The following is a 22,782-nucleotide window of genomic DNA, read 5'->3' as shown; positions in this document are numbered from 1 at the left end:
CATCGCATATGACTTGAAAAGACAGGAAACCTAATGAACCTTCTTGACCTAAAGAACCCTAGAAACAACCTTGAATGCAGATTATGGACCGGAGAAGCTTGGAATGAGGACTCAGGACATGAACTGAATAAAGGAGGCATCCTTGCCTCTAGCCGGTTGCTGTTAAGGCTGCTGTGCTACCTCTGCTGGGTCTATTGATCAGAGTCCTTCTGTCATGGTGAGTGCTGACAATGACTGAACCCAGGTGCAGAGGAACGGCAGATTCCCAGGTGGGGGAAGGAAACAAGAGCTTATACATAAGAATTCCAAAAGAGGATCAATGGTGCGACGGAGTGACACTGCAAGACAAATCATTCTCAACACAAGGACTCGGCAATCAGCGCTGAAAGAGAGTCCTCGTTAAATAATCAAAGGAAGTGGAAAACCCGTGCCAGTCACAATTAACTTGACAAGATTAAACAGAAAGCATAAGGGTTTAAAAACCCTCGGCAAGACGACAATTAACAAATCTGGAAGCCCAATGCTCTCTAGCATGCCACAGAGATGCGCAGGGCCCATGACAGAGATCAAAAGTACTGAGGTAGTGTTCATGGGTTCATTGTCTGGCCAATCTCCCTCCCTACCTATTCCAAATTATTGGTAAAAGGATCACTTACACACTATCGGGATCTGAAACTACATTGTAAATATTTGCTTGAAATTCAGCTTGATGTTCCAATCAGAAAACATCTGGTTATTGGACTTTTTTTAAATCACTGATTATAAGCCATAATGAATTGAAATCCCCTGTTTAATGTTATCAACCATGTGTTCATGTGATTCTTTAACACAGTTGGCATTTATATCCCAGACAGGAGTTTTTGGAACAAGGAGACAATTCATGCCTCAGCTGTGTCCTTTCATTCGGTTAAACGATTATTGATCCAATGTTTCTTGAGCTACTTCACACCATTTTACTCGGCATAGTGCAAAAGGAATATAGACACACTGATGTAAAATAGTTTACCAGATTGATGCCAGAACTGAGAAGTTGTAACTATCAGGAAAAACTGTACAAGCTATTGGAATTTTCTACAGAGAATAGAAGGCAGATGTATGACTTGATAAAGATTTTTAAAGCTAAGACGAATTGAAAGAGGGGAGGTTGAGACGGTTCTTCCATGTGTGGCAGTGCAAACAGTGGAGAGCATTCTAACCGGTTACATCTGTTGCACGACTGTCTGGTATGGAGGGGCCACTGCACAGGATGAGAAAAAGCTGCAGGAAGTTGTCAGCTCCATCATGGGCACCAGCCTCCCCACCAATGAGGACACTTTCAAATGGCCATGCCTCAGAAAGGTGGCATCCATCGTTAAGGACCCCCGTCACCCAGGACACATCCTCTTCTCTTTGCTGCCATCAGGGAGACCCCAAAAATAGACACTCAACATTATAGGAACAGCTTCTTCCCCTCTGCCATCCGATCTCTGAACAGTCAACGAGACCATGATCACTAAATCACTCTTCTTGCACTACTTATTTAATTATATATATATCTTATAGTAAATAGACGCATAGAAAACCTATAGCACAATGCAGGCCCTTCGGCCCAAAAAGCTGTGCCGAACATGTCCTTAGTATAGAAATTACCTAGGGTTACCTATAGCCCTCTATTTTACTAAGCACCATGTCTCTTAAAAGACCGTATTGTATCTTTCTCCGCCACCATTGCTGGCAGCCCATTCCATGCACTCACCACTCTCTGCGTAAAAAAAACAAAACTTGCCCCTGACATCTCTGTACCTACTCCCCAGCACCTTAAACTGTGCTCTCTCATGTTAGCCATTTCAGCCCTGGGAAAAAGCCTCTGATTATCCACATGATCGATGAATCTCATCATCTTGTACACCTCTATTGGGTCACCTCTCATCCTCTGTCACTCCAAGGAGAAAAGGCCAAGTTCATTCAACCTATTCTCATAAGGCATGTTCCCCTATCCAGGCAACATCCTTGTAAATCTCCTCTGCACCCTTTCCATGGTTTCCACGTCCTTCCTGTAGTGAGGCGACCAGAGGGAGTAAAAATTTTTATGTTGCATCTCCATCGCAATGTACAAGCAATAAAGAGGGGAAATGTAGGAAGATATTAGCCAAACACTGAGATTGTATAGATAATGGTTTTGTAGACATGTCTGTACAGTCAGGTATGCAATCATGTCAATGTGTGAATGTGTCATCTTGGTGAAAGATGCAGTCCCAGGGCATGTTGATCCTGGCCGTAATGCTGCAGTACCGTTTGGCAGACGGTAGCAACTGAAACAGTTTGTAGTTGGGGTGGCTGGAGTTGCTGATGATCCTCTGGGCCCCTTTTATGCACCTGCTGCTGTAAATGTACTAAATGGAGAAAAGTTTACATCCACAGAAATAGCCGGGGAAGTGGTTATCCCCTCCCCTCCATTAGACTGTTAGAGGTAACTTATTTTTTATTCTTTCAATACTTCCCTTCTAATATTTGTTTTTTTGTAATGCTACTGTGACACTAATTTCCTTTGGGATGAACAAAATATCTATCCAGCTATATATCAGAGGGTCATGGGACTAGAGGATATTTTTGAGAAAGGTGGGGATACAGAGGGATAAGAGCCATTGAGTGACTGAAATAGTGTGTATTTTAATGTTGGGTGATTGTTTAATAGAGAAACATCATAGATCAGCAAGGTCAGAGACTAAAACGATAATTTATCTCAGGATTAGAAACATAACTTTGCTGTGGTGAATAGTTTAAGATCCTTTGAGTGAATTGTGGGCTGAATCTACAAGCCAGGACATTTGCTCAGCCATGAGTGACCCCATGTACTGCCCTTTATTAACTATTGACTATTGGACCTGTCTGCTTCCTCAGTGGATGCATAAGATCCTGTGATTTAGAGCTCGGCATTCCCCTAATATTTCGTCTCCTCAGCTGAAGTGATCGGATGTCTGGTGGCTGACTCCCAGATAGACAACCGGCTCGACGTTTTTCGACCGACTTCATTGACTGCTGATTGCTTTGGGATACCTGGATGTCTTGGGTGTGGGCAGTATAAATAGATAGATTTTCTCTGTTATTCTGGGTTTCATTAATCTTAATATTGGACAGCTCACACACCACCCGGAAATGAACCCTGAAGTGCGTCAATCCAGTCATCTCTGAACAGGTATTCAAGTGTCACAGGTCAAACCCTGGTCATAAAAGCGCCATTTGATGAAGGTCAATAATAATTGTGCACATATTTTCATACAATATTCTTTGTTGTGATTTATTTGCAACTCTAGTTTCAGTTGTTTTTGAGAATGTGAGAGAACCCCAAGGCTGTAGCTGACTGTGTGACTCTTTTCCTCTGTCTTTGACTGCCTTATTCTGTATTGTTGGTTCTGTTGCTCTCGTCTTTCTCTTCAATCTCCTGGGGCTCTCAAACACACTCACTCTCAGACCCAGGCCCCATCTAGTGGTGATACTGAGATGATGCAGGCACTGCTCCTTCAGTTGCTAACCACTTTGCTACCACATTATCGGAAGGCGGGTCACTGGGGAGAGAAAGATCAGTCCACTTAATAATTATGTTGTGCATTGAAATTTCTTCTCACGGGGGAGGTAAGTGTCTGGAAATCTTAACCCCACATCGTTGCGCAATTGGTTCGTAAGAAGACTTGATAGAAGTTTCTAAAATTGCAAGAGGTGCAGATTGTGTAGATAGCTGATGAGTTTTTCCCAACATTAAAATGTACACTCTGTGACCCGCTTTATTTCGTACCTCCTCTACTTAATAGAGGGAACACTGTGTGTATGTTTGTGGTCTTCTGCTACTGTAGCCGTTCCACTTCAAAGTTCGACGTGTCGTGCATTCAGAGACACTCTTCTGCACACCACTGATGTAACTTGTGGTTATTCTAGTTATGGTCACCTGCTTGAACCAGTCCAGTCATTCTCTTCTGGCCTCTCTCATTAACAAGGTGTTTTCACCCACAGAACTGCAGTTCACTGGATATTTTTTTGTTTTTCACACCATTCTCTGTAAACTCTAGAGACTGTTGTGTGTGAAGATTCCAGGGGAACAGCAGTTTCTGAGATACTCAAACCACCTGCCTGGCACCAACAATCATCCCACAGTAAAGTCACTTCGATCACATTTCTGCCCCATTCTGATGTTTGGTCTGAACAACAGCTGAACCTCTTGACCAGGTCTGCATGCATTGTCCATGTCAGGCATTGAGTTGCTGCCACATGATTGGCCAACTAGATATCTGATTGACCGAGCTGGTGTGCAGGTCCACCTAATAAAGTGGCCATTGACCGTATTGTATAGAGATGGGATAAGCTCAAAATAGGTGTGATGGGCAATTTTTTTATGCAGAGAGCAGTGAATCAGATCGGATTCAGGTTTATCATCACTGATGCATGTCATGAAATGTGTTGTTTTGTGGCAGCAGTACAAATAAATATATTACTGTAATTAGTGAGCGCCTGGAGCGCACTGCTGTGGGTGGTGTTGGAGGCAGATACCACAGTTTAAGACGTCCTTAGACGGGAACATGAATATGCAGAGGTGATGGATATGGATCTTGTGTAGCCAGGAGGGAATAGTTCATTTAAATATTCAGTATGACACAACATTGAGGGCTAAAAGGCCTCCTTCTGCATCTCACTGCTCTCTTTTCCAAGTATTTCAAGTGAAGACAGGTACTTTTTTCATGCTGAATGGGGAGGGGGCAGAGTTGAGGGCCTCTGGCTGACTCCACTTTCTTTTCACTTGTGAACAAGTGGTGTCGATCTGCTTGCCCACTAGTTTCCGGTAACCACAATACTCATCGATGTGAACTGTGGTGCTGCCAGAACTTCTCTTGCCTCTTACTAGTTTGGAAAGTTCGATAGTTCCTTATCGCACTAAAGACTTCACAATTTTAAAGTCAAATTTGGCCCTGCGTCACCTGTTCCCCCACATCGATTTTCTCTCATTTGCTGCTCTTCCCGGAATGCTTCAATTTACATTTCTCCCTCATGAGTACAATTGTTGGCACTGATACTTCTGCAATCCAGAGGTTCTTTGGAAGTCAAGTCATACTTGTTGCTTATGATTGTTTTGTTAGTGCCTCAAGTACAGAAAATAAATAAGAAAGAGGAGCCAAGAGAACAAAGAAAAAAGATAAAGGAAAAGCCAGTCATGATCGTTTTATATTTAGACCAGAGATAACCAAAATTCCAGAGATAACAATTAATCTATAAAGCAGCCAGATTCAAGTAGCGTGACATCTGCTACTGAAAACTAAGACGCTTATAGAGAAATACAGTAGCATCTGTATGAAATTGTGGAAAATGCACTGAATAATTATTTGTACAATGTATAGGTAATTATATAAAAATACAAGAAAGCACAGGAGGGTTAAACTACGAGAAAAAAATTGCAATTCCTCACCCCTATCCAACAGTAGCTTCACCCTCCCTACTTCCTCAGCCGCTATCTCCTCCACCTCCTGTGGTGAACTACATATACCTGTCTGGACACGTCCCCTGCTGACTGCTCCTGTGGCTCCTCCCACAGACCCCTGTATAAAGGCGATCAAGGCCTGAACCCGGCCTCTCAGTCTCCAGGATGTAGTATGGTGGTTGCTCACTGCTTGTTCCTTCTTCCAGTCAATAAAAGCTGATATCTCGCCTTTACGTCTCAGAGAGAGTTATTGATGGTGCATCACCTCCTCACTTTGATGAGGTATATTCTCCTCCTCCATTTTGGGATGCTTAGCTCTACTGTTAACACCTTGCCTTTGGAGGTCAAAGCCCTTAACACTGGAGATCATTCCTCTGCCTCACTGTGTTCCTCCTTTCATCATGTTAAAATCCGCCTCATTGACCAGGCATGTAGCCACCAAAAGGGGAAATGAATTGTTGTGTATTTAATATTTAAATAATCTTTGAATAATCTTGTGTATCTATATTGTTTGATTAAGCATTCTTGTTTATTTAAATAATTAACTAATGGGTTATATGTAAAAATATGTGAACTGCATACATCATCAGCCTACCATGCGCTGTGTGCGCCTCGCTTAAAGTAAACTGGAAGTTAGACCAGTATTTCTGGGCTCCCTTACCTTACTTTGAATGGGTTTAATGTTCTGAAACTATAAAACATAACATGAAAGGTTGAAGACACAATTCTATTTCAAGGGTCGAAGGTTATGCCAATGGGGAGAAGGCATCTGAGTAGAAAGGAGAATATTATTCTACAACATTTCAGTCTACCCCTCACTTGTTATAGACTGACATAGCTGAATGCACACAGACCCGATCAGGTAACTGACAAGGTATAAGGGGACTATTTAACTATCTTGTGGACAACACTGGGTTGTTCCAAGTTGTTTATTTATTTCCTGCCCGTTGTCCTTGGGCCAATACAAAGACTTCAGTGTATAGTAAACCTCGTGATCTCAGTCTGGGTATCAAGTAGACTATCCATAGAGCTAGAGAAACATGGTTGATAATAGCTCGCCTCCTGCAAGTTCTCTATTTGTACATAAGGTGTGTGCCTACGTTCCCGATTCCACGATGGTGCCTTTGCATGGGCTGCTAACCTGTCCCAATGTTCCTGCTTTGTTGATGAACCCTGGGAGCAGGAATGATTTGCTTCGTAACGCTTCGCTGATGGCTGCTCCTTTCAGTAAGATGATTCTGCTGATGTTCTTCTTCCTCCGCCAGTCCTCAGTATGGTGCCGGCCAACAGTGCTGCTACGATGCCAAGGGTAAGCAGATTCTGACTGCAGACTCCACGGGAGGCAGCACCCCAGACCGAGCGCACGACTGGGGCTCCCCACCATACCAGAAACCCCCAAGGGTGCCCGGCTTTTCTCATGGCCTCTACGATGTGATCAGTTTCTATTACTGCTGCCTGTGGTCCGATAACTGCAAGCAGTACATGGACCTGCGTCCTTCCAGCGACTGCCGGACCTACAGGCCACCGAAGGTTGGTAAGTGATGCCAGTAATGGACAGTTATTTGTGCAGTGATCTTAATATCATGTTTAGCCCTGCATAACCTTTCTGTCCACATCCATTTCCTTTCAGGAGCTCCTGCTCCAGGGATGTCATGGAGACATACGAGAGGTGATTGATAAGTTTGTGGCCCAAGGTAGAAGGAGTCAATTTTAGAAAACCTAGCGCACTTATTTTTCAACATTATCCCCTCCTACATTTACACACTTCGTCCAGCGGTCGTGGAACATGTGGAACTTGGACCTCCAGAAGTGTCCACAGCAGGGGTGATTGATAAGTTCGTGGCCTAAGGTAGACTGGGATGAGTTATTAACTTCAAACTTTCTGCATAATCACTCAAAGAGTTGACCAGCATGTGCGTGTAATGAGAGCTGTATAACTCATCCCTTACCTTAGGCTACGAACTTATCAATCACCCCTGCTGTGGACACTTTCTGGAGGTCCAGGATCTGTATGCTCCACGACCGCTGGACTAAGTGTGTAAATGTAGGAGGGGACTATGTTGAAAACTAAATGTGCTTGGTTTTCTTAAATTGACTCCTTCTACTTTGGGCCACAAACTTATCAATCACCTCTCGTAGACTCAAATTGTGCTTTAGCACAGAACCAAACCCTTCAATCCACCTAGACCATGCTGAACTGTTATCCTGCCTAGTCCCATTGACCCTCCATACCCTTTCTGTTCCTGTACTCATCCAAACTTCTCTTAAATGTTGACATCGGACTCGCACCCCTCACCTCCTCTGTGGCTTGTTCCACTCTCTTACCACCCTCAGAGTGAAGAATTTCTCCCTTAGCTTCCCCTGACATATTTCACCCTTCACTCCTAACCTACAACCTCTAGTTCCAGTTTCACTCAACTGCAGTGGAAAAAGCCAGCTTGCATTAACCCCCGTCTCTGCCCTTCATAATCATGGGCCAAATTATCATTACATAATGAAGTAATGTTCTATGTTCTGAATTGAGTCAGCTGGAGGAACTCAGCGGGTTGAGCGGGAAAGGGAACTGTTGATGTGTTAGGATTGAGAGGACAACTTTGAGTCCTGATGTAGGATTTTGACTTGAAATGTCAAAAGTTTCTTCCTCTGCCCCCAACGGAGACTGCTTGACTAACTGAGTTCCTCCAGCAGGTTATTCATTGCTCACGTCCAACATTTGCTGTCTCCTGTATCTCCGAGGTAAAAACTAAGGTCAGCTCTCTCCCTTTCCACAGATGCTGCCTGCCTAGCTGAGCGTTTCTGGAGTTCCAGTTTAGATTTCCAGTGTGCGTTTTTTTTTGATTTTCACTTTGTCAGGCCTGATGCGATTGAACCAATCAAACCCCAGACTTTGCTCATGCAACGCAGAACGTGAGGGAGGGGTAATTCATCCATTTCCCTGCAGAGACCGCCCACCTATTCCTGGTCAACGCTGCTTGTTCTGGTGTGACCCCACAAGCCCTCAGCGTACCAGCTGCACTCACAAGACAACTTTGACAGCTGGTGAGCCCACACTCACTCCTGTCCCATTCGATGTCAAAGCTGTCAGGGTCCATGAATGTCCATGTATGTCCTCGTCCCTCACAAACATTCCATAACATTCTGGGCCAGCCAAAAAGATCAAGCCACACCTACCAAAACTCATTCAAACCCATAACAATGAAGACATTGAAGCCAACTTAACACTGTTAAAAAATTGGCTAGTTTTATCTTTCACCCAGCAGCTGTTTTCTTCCCGTCATTAGAATTTTGACCACTCTCCTCATGCCAGGTTTAACCAGCTGGGAAACCTCTGGGAGCTGGCAATGCCCTGTTGGACTCCCTGCGTAGCTGACCTGAGCACAGCAGAGGCAGCAGACGCAAGTTGGAAGATATCCGGGGGAGCTTGGGCCTACGCCAGTGTGTGAACTCAGAGCGCCTGTGGGGAACTGCACTTAAATCCTGGCCAAAAGTGCTGGTATGAAGTGTGATGCCAGCACAGCCTTCTATTTGCACAGAGTTTCGGTGTTGTGATCATAACAGAACTTTTTTTGGGGGGTGGGGTAAGATGTTGTCTCTCTCTTGACACTCTTGCTAGACATCAAAATGTGCTCTCTGGCTTCGTTAATGTCATTTTCTAGTAGATAATGCTGAAGCCATTTTTGGATTGTCTGAATAGTTTTTTCTTCTCACTGCTGAAACATAGAATTTACAGAGCAGTAAATGCCCAGCTGGTGATATAGCTGTGTGATAAGATTCACACCTTACCAACACAGGAGTCATCGTTCTCCTCAAATCCTGAGGCATTCTGACAAACTGAGATTAAAATGTTCATAGGAACTTTTATGAATTGTTTTTAACATTGATTTGGTCACCATGACAACAATGAAGCATCAGCAGTCAGGAACATGCAAACAATGGGAATCATGTTGGCTCACTTCAGCAATGTAAAACATCTGACATCAGTTCAACCATTCATTTTCCATGTCCCCTAATCTTCATTTCCATTGGAGATGTTACTGGTACAACATTACCCAACAGAGTGACCAGAGATCCCTCAAGAGTTGCCGTGAATGTTGATAGGGTTATTAAGAAGGTGTATGGTGGTGTTGGCCTTCATTAATCGGGCAATTGAGTTCAAGGGCTGCGAGATAGTGTTGCAGCTCTACAAAACCCTGGTTGGACCACCCTTGTGTTCAGTTCCAGTCACCTCATTCCAGGAAGGATGTGAAAGCTTTGGAGAGGGTGCATAGGAGATTTACCAAAATTCTTCCTGACTGGAGGGGAGGTCTTATGAAGACAGGTTGGGTGAGCTAGCTCTTTTCCCTTTGGAGTGAAGGAGGACGGGAGGTGTCTTGATAAAGGTATTCAAGATGATAAGCAGTATAGATAGTACGGGCGACCAGAGGTCTTTTCAATGGGGCAGAAGTAGTTAATACAAAGGGGTATAATTTTAAGGTGATTGGAGGAAAGTCTAGGGAGGATGGCTGAGGTAAGTTCTTTAAACAGAGAGTGATGGGTGTGTGGAACACCCAGCTAGGGGTGGTGCTAGAGGCAGACACACTAAGGGCATTTAAGAAACTCTTAGATAGACACATGGATGATAGAAAAATGAATGGTTATGTAGGAGGGAAGTATAGGTTAATCTAGAGTAGGTTAAAATGTCGGTACAACATCGTGGGTCAAAGGCCCTATAATGTTCTATGTTGTAAAATCAGCCATCACTTCCAGCAGATAATTGACAAATGGATGATGATATGAATCCATCTCCACCTCTGCTGTTGCTTTCCAAATTTGGATGTGACAGGTCTGCTGGGCTGGACTCCTCCTCAATGGTTGCAGCAACACCAGGGGTTCCGGCAGTGTGGTGAGGTGGGTGCCATGGTAACTCAGTGGGCAGAGCAGCCTCGTCACAGCTCCTGCGACCCAGGCTTCGGGGCTGTCTCTTGTCGTTCTCACGTGCTCTCTGTCACCATGTGAGCTTCTCCTGGGCGCTCCAGTTTCCGCCCACATCCCAGAGACGTTGTAAATTGCGGTAGATGGATGTGGATGAACATGTGAGAGGGGACAGATGTATAGAATGTCTTCCTCATTGAGGAGATCAGGAGGCATTCAAAAGCTGTGAATATACAAGTAGATAATTCAAATAATATAAACCTTTTTTCAAAACACAACTATAGATGACTAACATATTTATAATCAATAGTAAATATTAAACTGAACCAAAATGAATAAACAAAGGGAATTCTTGTTCTCCTTTGCTCTATAATACAGTACACTGTCCTTTAATCTGCAATGGGCTATCAGATTCTGTATTTGGTCCAGTGTATATGGCCAGTTGGCAGTTTCCATGTCGAATCTAACTATGTGATTCCATACCAATTCTAACCCAAAGCAGGATTCAGGAGTCAGTGCACATATGTGGGAATCTCAGCTGAAAGGGGTTGTTGGATCCTGATGTTCTTGTGATCCAAGGCTCTTTGGAAGTCAAGAATGAAGCATAAAACTTGTTGGTTCTAATAACTTTATTGAGCATTTCAAGAACAAAGGGAAAGAGTGAAAGAAGAGATCGAACAAAAGGTAGCCCGGTCCTCTATACCAGACAACTGATTCCACACTTTCCAATGAAATTCCATTACTTAAATTAACCAATAAGATAGTACCTATTCAAGTAAGGAAATTCCATTTCTTAAGTTAACCAATAAGATAGTACCTATTCAAGTAATGTGACACCCACCACTAAAACTAATTAGTTTCTGGAAAAATACAGAGGGAACTGTAACTGCTAGAAAACTCACTGAACATGTACACAGTTAATTATGTAAAAATACAAACAGGTATAAGAAAGTTAAACTACAAGGAAAATAACACTTATGTAGTCTACTCCAATGGGACAGTATCCTAAATCAGAACCCAATGATAAATACAGCATTCTGGAACTGTTTGTAGAACTCCCTCTGCTGCTTGCTGTGTTACCAGAAAGAGACAGGCTGTTGTGGAAACATTCATACTTGCAGTGGCAGAGCTTGGAAGCAGAGGTGACCAACCAGCTGAGACCATAGTGTCAGAGACCAGAGACTGTGTGGACTTGCCATAATTGAGGAAAGTTGACCTGAAACCTGCGGGCTGAGGAACTGCCCTAATGAACCCAGGGAATACAAAAAAAATGGGAGTTGGAGCCAATCCCTCAGCCCCTCATTCCTGCCCCACCACTTGCTGCAATTGTGACTGATCTGCTCTCAGTCTCAGCTGCTCATCTGTGTCCTTTCACCTTCAAAATCTTGAACTTCTGGTCATAAATTCTATAGTGGGAAAATTCCAGCCTCCTGTCTCTGAATCACCGTGCTACCATTGGTGGTATTATCTAAGTATGACAAGGAGGCTTCCCCTATCTGTGGATTCTTCGCTATCAGTCCAAGAACATTGGAGATATTGCCATACCAGACTGACTTAGAAGTGTGACTCAGCTATGACAGGCAGATCTACAACAGCGGCTACTTTATTAGGCACACCTGTACACCTGCTTATTAATGCAAATATCTAATCAGCCAATTAGAGGCAGCAACTTGATACATAAACACATGCAGACATGATCAAAAGGTTCATTTGATGTTCAGAGCATGCATCACAATGGGGAAGAGATTTGATCTAAGTGACTTTCAGTGTGGAATGATTGTTGGTGCCAGACAGAGTGGTTTGAGTATCTCAGAAACTGCTGGTCTGGGATTTTCACAGCTGTCTCAATAGTTTACAGAAAATGGTGTGAGAAGCAAAAAGGATCCAAAGAGTGGCAGCTCTGGGGGGTTAAAATGCCTTGTTACTGACAAAGGTCACAGGAGAAAGGCCAGACTGGTTCAAGCTGACAGGAAGGTGACAGTAAGTCAAATAACCACACGTTACACCAGTGGAGTGCAGAAGGGCATCTCTGAATGCACAACACATTGAACCTTGAAGTGGATAGGCTACAGTATTTTTTAAAAAAATTTAATAAGTTGTGTTGTTGCACTTTCAAACCCTACGTAGCAATAGTTCTAAATTCTTACAGCAAATAGTCAGATATCTTGAACTCTTTTCCAGGCACAGCATTTGGGGACCCACATCTCTTTACGTTTGATGGTGCCAACTTCACCTTCAATGGGAAGGGGGAGTACACCTTGGTGAAAGGAGAAGCAAACTCCACAAGTGGAGCATTGCAAGTCCAAGGAAGGACAGAACTAGTCAAGAATATCAATGGTAAGAGTCTTCAGGCAGCAACGTTCATTATTAAGCAACTGCCTCGTTGAGCTATATGTCCTATATATATCTAAAATGAACTTTATTTGTCACATGTACGTCAAATCATTGAAAGACACATTTGTGTCAACGACCAACACAGTTCGATAATTGTGCTGGAACCAGCCTACAAGTGTCGCCACTCTTCTGACACCATGTAACATGTCTGCAACTCACCAACCTTAACCATGCTTCTTTGGAGTTTAGGAGGAAACCAGAGCTCTCAGAGGAATTCCGTGGGGAGAATGTACAAACTGTTTACAGAGAACAGTTGTGAATCAAACATCAACCAGTGATTCTGGCACTACAAAGTGATTGCGATCGCCGCCACGCTACTGTGTTACCCCAAGATTCTTATCTTTCCAAGATTTGGTCAGATAAATCCTTCAAACACTAATGGTTCCATTTCTATTTCTCAATACATTACTAAAATAGATCACTGATGCAAGAGAAGGCTGTTTTGTATGTTGGGAGGAGAGATGTAAAGTGAGAAATAGCTCCCAGATATCGGTATTATTTGTTTTGTCGGTATAAGTTGTCCATATTATCCATTAGAGGCTCATCGTCATCATCATCATCATGTGCCATGTTGTATGACATAGGCAATCATTGTCCAATGACCATGATTGTTCTTGGCATGATTTGCTAATACCTTCTTCCAGGCAGTGCCTTTACAAGACGGGTGTCTCCAGCCTTTATCAATACTCTTCTGGTGTCAGTGGTTGCATACCAGAACTTGTGATATCCACCAGCTGCTCCCATGGCTTCCTGTGAATCCTGATCAGGGGGCTCACCTTGTCTAAGAGTGACCTGCAGCTTAGAGGAGAGAAGGAGTGCTTTGGTAGAGAGTTTATCTGCCCAATCAGGTCAGTAGTTTTAATAATGACCTGGTGTCACAATGGTCCTGCAAGTAGTGTGGCTGTCTTACTGCTTTAGTGGGCTGTGTTCAGTTCTGCTCTTGAGTGCTGTCGATGGGGAGTATACACATTCTCTCTGTGACTTCACTGGTTTTCTCCAGTCACTTGGGTTTCCTTCCACCTCCCAAGTGCTGGCTGTTTGTTAGGTTAGTTGATGATAGTAGATTGTTCCACGTGTGAAGGCAATTGGGTAGCAGAAGAAAAAGCAGAGTTCCAATGGGCATGTGTGAAGGAGTGAATTGTGGGGATATGGGATTACCCTGGGAGTCAGCATAGATGTGATGGACCAAATGGCCTTATTCTTTGCCATAAGGATATATGAGAAAAACAATTAGCTGTTTTTATTACTTCATAACTACAGGATTCCAGTGAATGATGACTTGAAAAGCTTATTTTGATCTCTAAAACTGAGTATTCAATAGATGATTTGTTACCAAAACCATTTTACAGCATGAAATAATTGACTAAATTGCTCTGATCTATAATTGGAAAATATAAATAGACACAACAAGAATAAAGTGATTTTTATGCAGTTCAATTAATTATTATCTGGAAGGCTGAGGCTGAAACGGAAGGCAAGTTCAATAGTAACTTCAAAATGGAATTGGATAAATATTTGTAGGCAAAACTGCAGTGAATCTGAACAATTGGCCCTTAACCTTTTGTTGATCCCAACTAGAGATTTATTGGCTAGAAGTTTTTCTACAGCTGGTAGCACTAAACACACTAACTAGTTGCTCTAGTACATCACAGTCAGACTACGGTCTTCATTTTTATGATAGTCAAGACGTCTGTTAGTGGCCACACTAATTGCTCTAGTTTAAAATGAATTGCAATTATCAGGGATGCTCTGAGCTTATAAACGTCAGGAATGACTAAATGAATTGGGATCTTTTCTTAATGGAAGAGCCAGCGGAATAAAGGAACACACACAAAATGCTGGAGGAACTCAGCAGGTCAGGCAACATCGATGGAAATAAACAAACAGCCAACACCTCAAGCTGAGACCCTTCTTCGGGACTAGAAAGGAAGGGGGAAGACCCCACAATAAAAAGATGGAGGGAGGAGATGGAGGCTAGCTAGGAGGTGATAGGTGAAGCCTGGTGGGAGGAATGGTAAAGTGCCTGAGAAGAAGGAATCTGATAGGAGAGGAGAGTGGATCATAGGAGAAAGGGAAGGATGAGGGGCCCAGGGGGAGGTGATAGGCAGGTGAAAAGAATTAAGAGGCCAGATTGGGGAATAGGAGAAAAGGGGAGGGGGAGGGAAATATATTTTTACCAGAAGGAGAAATTGATGTACATTCCATCAGGTTGGAGGCTATCCAAATGGAATATAAGGTGTTGCTCCTCCACCCTGAGGAGGGGGCCTCACATTGACACAACAGGAGGCCACGGACTGACAAGTGGGACTGGGAATGGGAAGAGGAATTAAAATGTTTGGCCACTGGGAAGTTTCGCTTTTTGACAGATGGAGCAGAGGTGCTCGACCTGATGCAACAAAGACCTGATGCGCATTTTGTAAACTGGAAATATGGCCTCATAATTCAACCTCCTTGCTGCAGTCTGTAGGTACAAAACCAGAGCATGCTGGAAACATTCCCCCTTCTCTCTTTTTCTATTCCCCATCTGGTTCTCCTCTCACCCCTTCTCTTCAGATCTCCTGTTCATCACCACCCTGTAGTGCCCCTCTTCTTTCCCTTTCTCCCATGGTCCACTGCCTTCTCCTATCAGATTCCTTCTTCTTTAACCCTTTGCCTCTTCCACCTATCACTTTTCAGCTTCTTACTTCATCATTGTCACATGGGAAGAGTAATGTGATTGGAATCCATGATTTTCCTGGTGAAGGTAAAGGTTAGTGTTCCTGAAATTCTTTGGCTGTACTAACTTGCTGCGATTTGCAGTGTTGTGGAGGATGTCATGGAGCAGGCAAGTTCATGCCTTTCCTACTGAGTGGAGGATAGTAGGTGGCACATGGACACAGATGTGTCCCGATGCCTGACCTCCCAGTAGTTCAGGATGATTGATCACACTGACTGGTTTTACATTTTTGAAATGTGAATCCTGAGCTGTTCAGTGACAGATGTGTTCCGACATCAGGCTTCCCAGATGCAGATGTGGTCAGTTTTCCAGCTTTTCCCAGTGTTTTGTGCACAGCTATTCATCAACACATATGTCAAGATATCAGGCTACAGGGACTGTACATGTGCACTATGTTAAATTAGGGGCCCTAGCTGTGTGTTAACAGAGCAGAAATAGGTTGGGGAATGGGTTTGATGTGATTGCTCCAAGGATTGGCATGGAATCAATGGGCCAAATGGCCTCCTTCTGTGTCATAAGTATGAAAATGTGGGAAAATACAAGGCAGAGAAAGGAATGTAAAACTAGAACACTGACTTCCTATCTAAACACAACAGATTAATAATTACCTCATCTGGATATTGACTGATATACTTAATGATAGCTCCCTGTATGTTAATTTAGAGTATAGACAGCAAAGATGTTTGTTTCATAAAATTATAATAATAATTTATATTAATGCAAGGCCACTTCCTTCCTCATTTATCTGAACTGTTGAGAAATAAGAAACTCTTCCTCTAGGAACTTACAGATCCAGGTTTCTAGCATCTGCAGAATCTCTTGTGTTTATGATTTGTTCTTTCTCCAGGAAAGTGTTTAGAGAGATTATACAATGGATTCTGGCTTCTGGTACACTGCTCATTGACATTCATTAATTTAGGAAAGGCATTGCTCTCTCTCAAGGTTTGACTAAAATTTCAATTCATTTAAATTGTTATTAGATTTGAGTTTCTGAATGGACTGTTCTTTTCAGTCATTAGTGCAAAACATCCTTAGAGCAAAATTCTGATTGAGGGGAAATGCTGAAGATTTGGTATCTTTAACGTATCTTTAACCTTCTCTTTAATGCAAAAGGCCATGTTTCGAGTGCTCTAACACACAACAGGTTCTTACAAACCCTTTAATGTGCAGGGATCCCAGCTTCTAGGCTCCCTTTAACACACAGGGGCTTCTGGTCCCAGCATTTCCTTTTAACATAAGAGCAATGCTTCTTACACTCCCCAGATTAATGGGCAACAATGAAAAATTAAACCATTATAAAAGTGAGCAATTATTGCACTATCACAATGTCCAATGATAACAGTATAACAGTGGGTAATTATAATCGTATAACTGGGCAATTACGACATCATACTGGTGGACAATTATACCATTATAACAGAAGGAATTTATAACATTACCCTGCAGACAACTATAACATTATGCAAGTGGGTAATTGCAGCATGTTAACAAGGAGTGATTATTGTGTTATAGTGTTGTGATAGTGATGGCTGTTGCAGGATAACAGCAGAAAGTTGTAGAGTTATCACTTAATAACTGGCACTATGATATATTAGAGCATTATAACTTGAGAGCACAAAAGGAGCATGTTGTCGTAGCATTGTACTACTGGGCAAACACTGTACTGTGATAATGAGCTGCTGAACAGTAGGCCATTACCAGCAGTGCATCAGTTTCATTGTTTAAGAGGTAGTTTAAGGCCACACGATAACGTCGCAGTTAGTGTGTGCTACCTCAGCTCCAGTGACCCGGGTTCAATTCCCACTGCTGCTTGTAAGGAGTTTATATGCTCACCTGGTGACTGTGTGGGTCTCCTCCAGGTGCTAGGGTTTCCTCCCACATTCCAAGGATGTAAGGGTTAGTGGGGTAATTGGTCACATAGCTCTAATTTGGAGTCGTTGGACCGGAATGCTGTGTCAACTTGCGGTAATTCATTAAATCTCTTAATCTTTTAGGCTCCAAGTTCTACGAGTAACGATATGATCAACATCCCAGAGACCTAATTCTGATTATTTTTAAGCTGGCTTTCCTTTATATCAGGGAAATATTTATTGGCAATTTGCTGCTCTCCTTTTAATTACAGGAGCAAATGCAAATGTGACTGGATTTACTGCTGTTGCTATGCAGGAAGGTGATTCTGATGTGATTGAATTCCGCATTGCTAGCCATGACAATGGCAGCAGCTTGGAGGTACTGATCAACAGTGGACCTGCAACTTTTCATGAACAGAACTGGATGGACCTTAAAGGTAAGCTTTGTCAAATTGGTGAGATGATCAGAATTTACCTGATCAATCCTCATGATCAGGACTTGGACTGAAACGTTGACTGTTCATTCCTCTCCATAGATGCTGCCTGATCTGCTGAGTTCCTCTAGCACATTGTGTGTGTTACTCTGGATTACCTGTTAACTTCCTGACTTCCTCAGACTGCTAGCAGTGGCTCAATAGATAGTGCCCTGACCTGATTCAAGTCCCACATCAAACACTTGGCATGAAGACCTAGACTGAAGCTTCACTGCAGTGTTGAGAGAGAGCTGCGCTATTAGATGTCCTGCCTTTCAAATGAGACTTAAGTCAAGAACCTGCCCTTCTTATATAAACATATTCATTCAAAATACAGCAAGAGATTTCTCCATGTTTCTTATTTATACTGCAGCCAAAAGCAATGTAACAGATTATCTAGTTGTCATCTCATTACAAGTCAAATATTAAAACTATATAGGAGACTGTTTGGAGGATGTGAACTGTTATTGCTAAGACCAGCAAATATCACCCATCCCTAATTATCTTCTAAAGTGTAATATAGTGCAGGGATGTGTATGGTCATGCACTTTGGTAGAAGGAATAGAGGCATAGATTACTAGAGTCATAGAGTCAAAGAAAAGTACAACACAGAACCACCTTCAGCCCAGCTAGTCTGTGCAGAACCATTTAAATTGCCTACTCCCATTGATGTGGACCGGGGCCATAGCTCTCCATACACCTAGCATTTATGTTGAAATCGAGCTTGCATGCAACAGTTTTGCTGGCAGCTCATTCCACACTTTCACGACAGTTAAGTGATTTTCTAAATGAGAAAATTCAGAAATCTGAGGTGCAAAGAGATTTGTGAGTCCTTGTACAGGATTCTCTGAAGGTTAATTTGCAGGCTGAGTTGGTGGTAAGGAATGCAAATGCGATGGTAGTATTCACGTCAAGAGGGCTAGAACGTAAGTGTGAGTGAGGCATCCGTTAGTCTCGCGAGACCATAGATCTGCGCCTGGAAAGTCTTGCTTCAGTCTCTCCAGGGTGCAGGCCTGGGCAAACTATCATGGAAGGCCAGCTGTCTCCCCTCTCCATGACACCGATGTTGTCCAAGGGGAGGGCAAAGGCTGATACGGCTTGGCACCAGTGTTGTTGCCAGAACGAGGTTGAAGGCAACGTTGGACTGCCTTAGGGACTCCAGCTCCGGATTTCTTCCTCGGGGTTTACTCCCGAAGCCTTTCCCATGAGTGGGTCTGGCCGCAAGGCAGCAAAGGTTTGAAATCAGAGTTTTCCCCCTCTTAGATGGTCTGCCTGCCATCTACCGAATGTAAGAGTGAGAATGGAATACTGAAGCTTTCTGAGGCATTGGTCAGACTGCACTTGAAGTATTGTTAGCAGTTTTGGGCACATTCCCTAAGAAACGATGTGATTATGTTGGAGCAGGTCCAGAGGAGGTTTACAAGAATGATCCTAGAAATGAAAGGGTTAACATATGAAGAGTGTTTGATGGCTCTGGGCCTGTACTCACTGGAGTTTAGAAGAATGAAGGTGGATCTCATTGAAACCTTATGCATATATTTTTTTGGCAGCTCAGGCACAGTGAGTGTGAGTAGGATGGAATGCTCCTCCTGTTAGATATGGGACTTCAGGATACCAGGCGGTTTCCCTGATGACTATATCTGCAAGAAATGCATCCAACTTCAGCACCTGACTGACCGGGTTAAGGAGTTGAAACTGGGGTTGGATGTACTCAGGAACATTCGGGAGGTTGAAGATATCATAGATGAGACTATTAAAGAGGTGGGCACACCCAGGGCACAGGCATCAGACAATAGATGTCTGAGCGCCAGGAGAGGTAAGGGGATTACAAAATCTGTGCAGGATCCTCTGTGGCCAGTCCCCTTAGCAACAAGTATCTTTGGATATGCTCAGGGATGATCCATCGGTGCACGACAGTAGCATCCAGGCTGGTGGCAACTTGGCTCAAAAGGGAAGGGTAAAGCGATGGGTGGGTTAGTAAATTTGCAGGTGATACCAAGATGGGTGGGGTTGTGGATAGTGTGGGAGACTGGCAAAGAGCACAGCGTGTTATAGATCAATTGCGGGTACGGGCAGAGAAATAACAGATGGAGCTTAACCCAGATAAATGGGGCGAGTTGCTAGGGAAACTTGCTAGGGAAAATGCAAGGAGACAGTACACTGTGAAGGGCAAGATAGTTAGCAGTGTTGATGAGCAGAGAGATCTTGGGATCCAAATTCATATCTGCTTGAAAGTGGCTACACAGGTCGATACGGAGACTTAGAGAATGCTTGCTTTTATTTGTTGAGGCACTGAGTTGAGATTATGTTGCAACTTTATAGAACTCTGGTTGGGTTATTGCATACAGTTCTGGTCACTATAGGAAGGGTGTTGAGGCTTTGGAGAAGGTGCAGAAGAGGTTTGCTTGGATGCTGCCTGGTTTAGAGGGTCCGTGCCACCATGAGAGTTGCTATCTGGAGCACCGGATAAGGGGAGATATGATAGATATTTATAAGATTATAAAAGGCATAGATAGAGTAGGCAGGGAGTATCTGTTTCTCAGGGTAGAAATATCTAATACCAGAGGGCATGCTCTAAAGGTGAGAGAGGGTAGGTTCAAGGGGGATGTGAGGGGTAAGTTTTTTACTCAGAGTGGTGGATGCCTGGAATGCACTGCCTGGGTTGGTGGTAGAGGCAAACATAGAGGCTTTTAAGAGATGTTTAGATAGGCACATGGATGTGAGGAAGATGGAGGGATATGGATATTGTGTAGGGAGGAGGAATTCATTCTTGATTTGCTTTTTAGCTTGTCTGACACAACATTATGGATCACAGGACCCGCTGCAGTGCTGTACTGTTCTATGCTCTATATTGAAAAGCCTAGAAAGAGTGGGTGTGGAAAGGATGCTTCCAGGAGTGAAGGGCCAGAGCGTCCAGCCTTTAGGACAGAGATGAGGAGGAATTTCTTTAGCCAGTAGATGGGGAATCTGTAGAAGTCATTGCCACAGATGGCTGCAGAGGACAAGTCATTGGGCATATTAAAGCAGAGGTTGATAGGTTCTTGATTAGTTATAATTTGTCACTGCAGGATCTAATGAAAAGAAAGACACGGGAGCCAGGAAGTGCGTGTCTACTTTGTTTTAACTTAGTGAGGCGCGCAGAAATGATGTGGTGACGTAATGATTTATGTCATTCACGTACTTCTTACATATAACCCATAATGAAATGTAAACAGACAATGCTTAATCAACAATGTATTTGCAATATTACTCAAATATTAGTGAAATATTAAATACACAACACTCCACCCTGCTTAGCTAAAAACTACAACTCAATATAAAATGCATCTCAACTCAGATATACTCAAATATGGAACGTATTGCTCTCTAGTTATTTTACACACACACACTCACACTCACACTCACACACATGCACACACACACACACACGTATGTACATACATGTTGTTTACTATATAATGTAACTACTTTATAAACATCCACAGCACCATATACTATAAATTCCCTCATTCAAGTCTAAAGATTTAATTGCTGTGGAAGATTTCTTACCTTGTCTCCCCTGACAATAGGGGCCTCCTCTGTGCTGGTTGTAGTTGTCTCTGAGACTGCAGGAAGTGGTTCTACAGCTGTGGACACCATTCCTCTCTAACAACTGACTCTGCTGTCCTCAGCTGATCGACGTGTCATTTCCAGAAGACATCAGATCCAGTCTCCGTTGTGTAGGAGAGTGGTCCAGTTCTGACCTTAATCTTTCCAAGTTTGCACATTTGATCACTCTGTAGTCCCTCACCAGGACTGCTTGTTCAGGGGTGAAACATCGAACCTCCTCGTTTGAGGAGCCCTCAGTCTGTCTCAGCTGTTTGTCCTGCACCCTCCTCCTGAGACTGGGTTTGAGGAGATCCAAGTGTGAGTGCAAGGGATGACCCAGGAACAGTATAGCGGGTGAGTTGTTGGCTGTGGAGTGCGCTGCATGGTGATATGCAAGGAGGAAGTTGTTGAGCTTCTGGTTCAGTGTCAGTGTAGTGTGTTCCGCTGACAGTGCTCGCAGTGCCTTCTTTAAACTCTGGACAAACCTTTCTGGATGGTACGGTGCAGATGTAATATGTCTTATTCCATTCATTTTCAGGAGTGTCTGAAACTGTTCTGCACAAGCTGTGCTCCATTGTCACTGACTGTACTGGATCACCAGTCCTTGAGGAGAGGCTTCTCAACATGTCAGCAGTGTGCGAGACAGTAGTGGAGGCCATTGGAACATGTCTGGCCACTTTGCAGCTGCACCCACTACTACCAAGAAATTTGTGCCCTGGAATACTCATGAATCCTCTGCCAGGGTGAAGCAAGCCAATCCCAAGGATGGAGAGGCACTGCTCTTGCCACCTTCTGAATGTACTGGCATTCTGAATAGTTGACGTAATCAGGAGACTTTCGATTTGCATTAGGGAGCATGTGTCAAGGGGAGAGTCCCCTTTTGTAAACTTTTCAGGTATTTTCTTTTCCAAGGGTGAATGGAACATCCCATCAGCATTTGCATGATTAGTTGTTCCCTTGGATTCAGGCTTGTAATTGTGTCCTCCAGGCAGAGAGCCCACCTCTGCACTTGTGCTGCTGCTGTGAGTGGAACACTTCTGTGGATGGCAAATGGACACCAGTGGTTGATGAGCAGTAACAGGGGTAAACGTTCCCCGATATAGGTACTGGTGGAAATGCTTACCCCCCAAACCAGACCCTAGGTCTCTCTGTCAACCTGAGAGTAATTCTTCTCAGAAGCATTAAGGGAATGTGATGCAATGGCTATGGGGCGTTCACTTCCCTTACTCACAACCTTTACCATAAGGTAAAGCATCATAGGCAAGCTTCGCTGGATAATGTGGATCATAATGTGTGAGTACAGTGTCTGATGTCACCACTTCCTTTGCCTTTTGGAAAGTCACCTCACACAGCTTTGTCCATTGTCATTTCTTCCCAGTCTGTAGTAATAAGTTCAAGGGTGGATCA

At 43.4% G+C, this 22,782-nt stretch overlaps 1 protein-coding gene across 3 annotated transcripts in view; it reads left to right on the top strand.

Moving 5' to 3' along the window:
* Window positions 1-22,782, top strand: part of susd2 (sushi domain containing 2) — a 92,335-nt gene that overhangs the window by 42,580 nt on the left and 26,973 nt on the right. For 2 of the 3 annotated variants that reach the window (XM_059988318.1, XM_059988321.1), the window contains 4 exons: window positions 6,709-6,977; window positions 8,215-8,265; window positions 12,536-12,691; window positions 17,587-17,751. In XM_059988318.1, coding sequence (XP_059844301.1) covers window positions 6,709-6,977; window positions 8,215-8,265; window positions 12,536-12,691; window positions 17,587-17,751 — 641 coding nt within the window. The remainder of the gene's footprint in view (window positions 1-6,708; window positions 6,978-8,214; window positions 8,266-12,535; window positions 12,692-17,586; window positions 17,752-22,782) is intronic. The other variant, XM_059988320.1, reaches the window with a different exon arrangement.

The sequence above is a fragment of the Hypanus sabinus genome, chromosome 13 (assembly GCF_030144855.1).
Source record: "Hypanus sabinus isolate sHypSab1 chromosome 13, sHypSab1.hap1, whole genome shotgun sequence".
Lineage (NCBI taxonomy): Eukaryota > Metazoa > Chordata > Chondrichthyes > Myliobatiformes > Dasyatidae > Hypanus > Hypanus sabinus.
The sequence above is the reverse complement of the archived record's forward strand: the minus strand, read 5'-3'. Positions and strand labels throughout refer to the sequence as shown.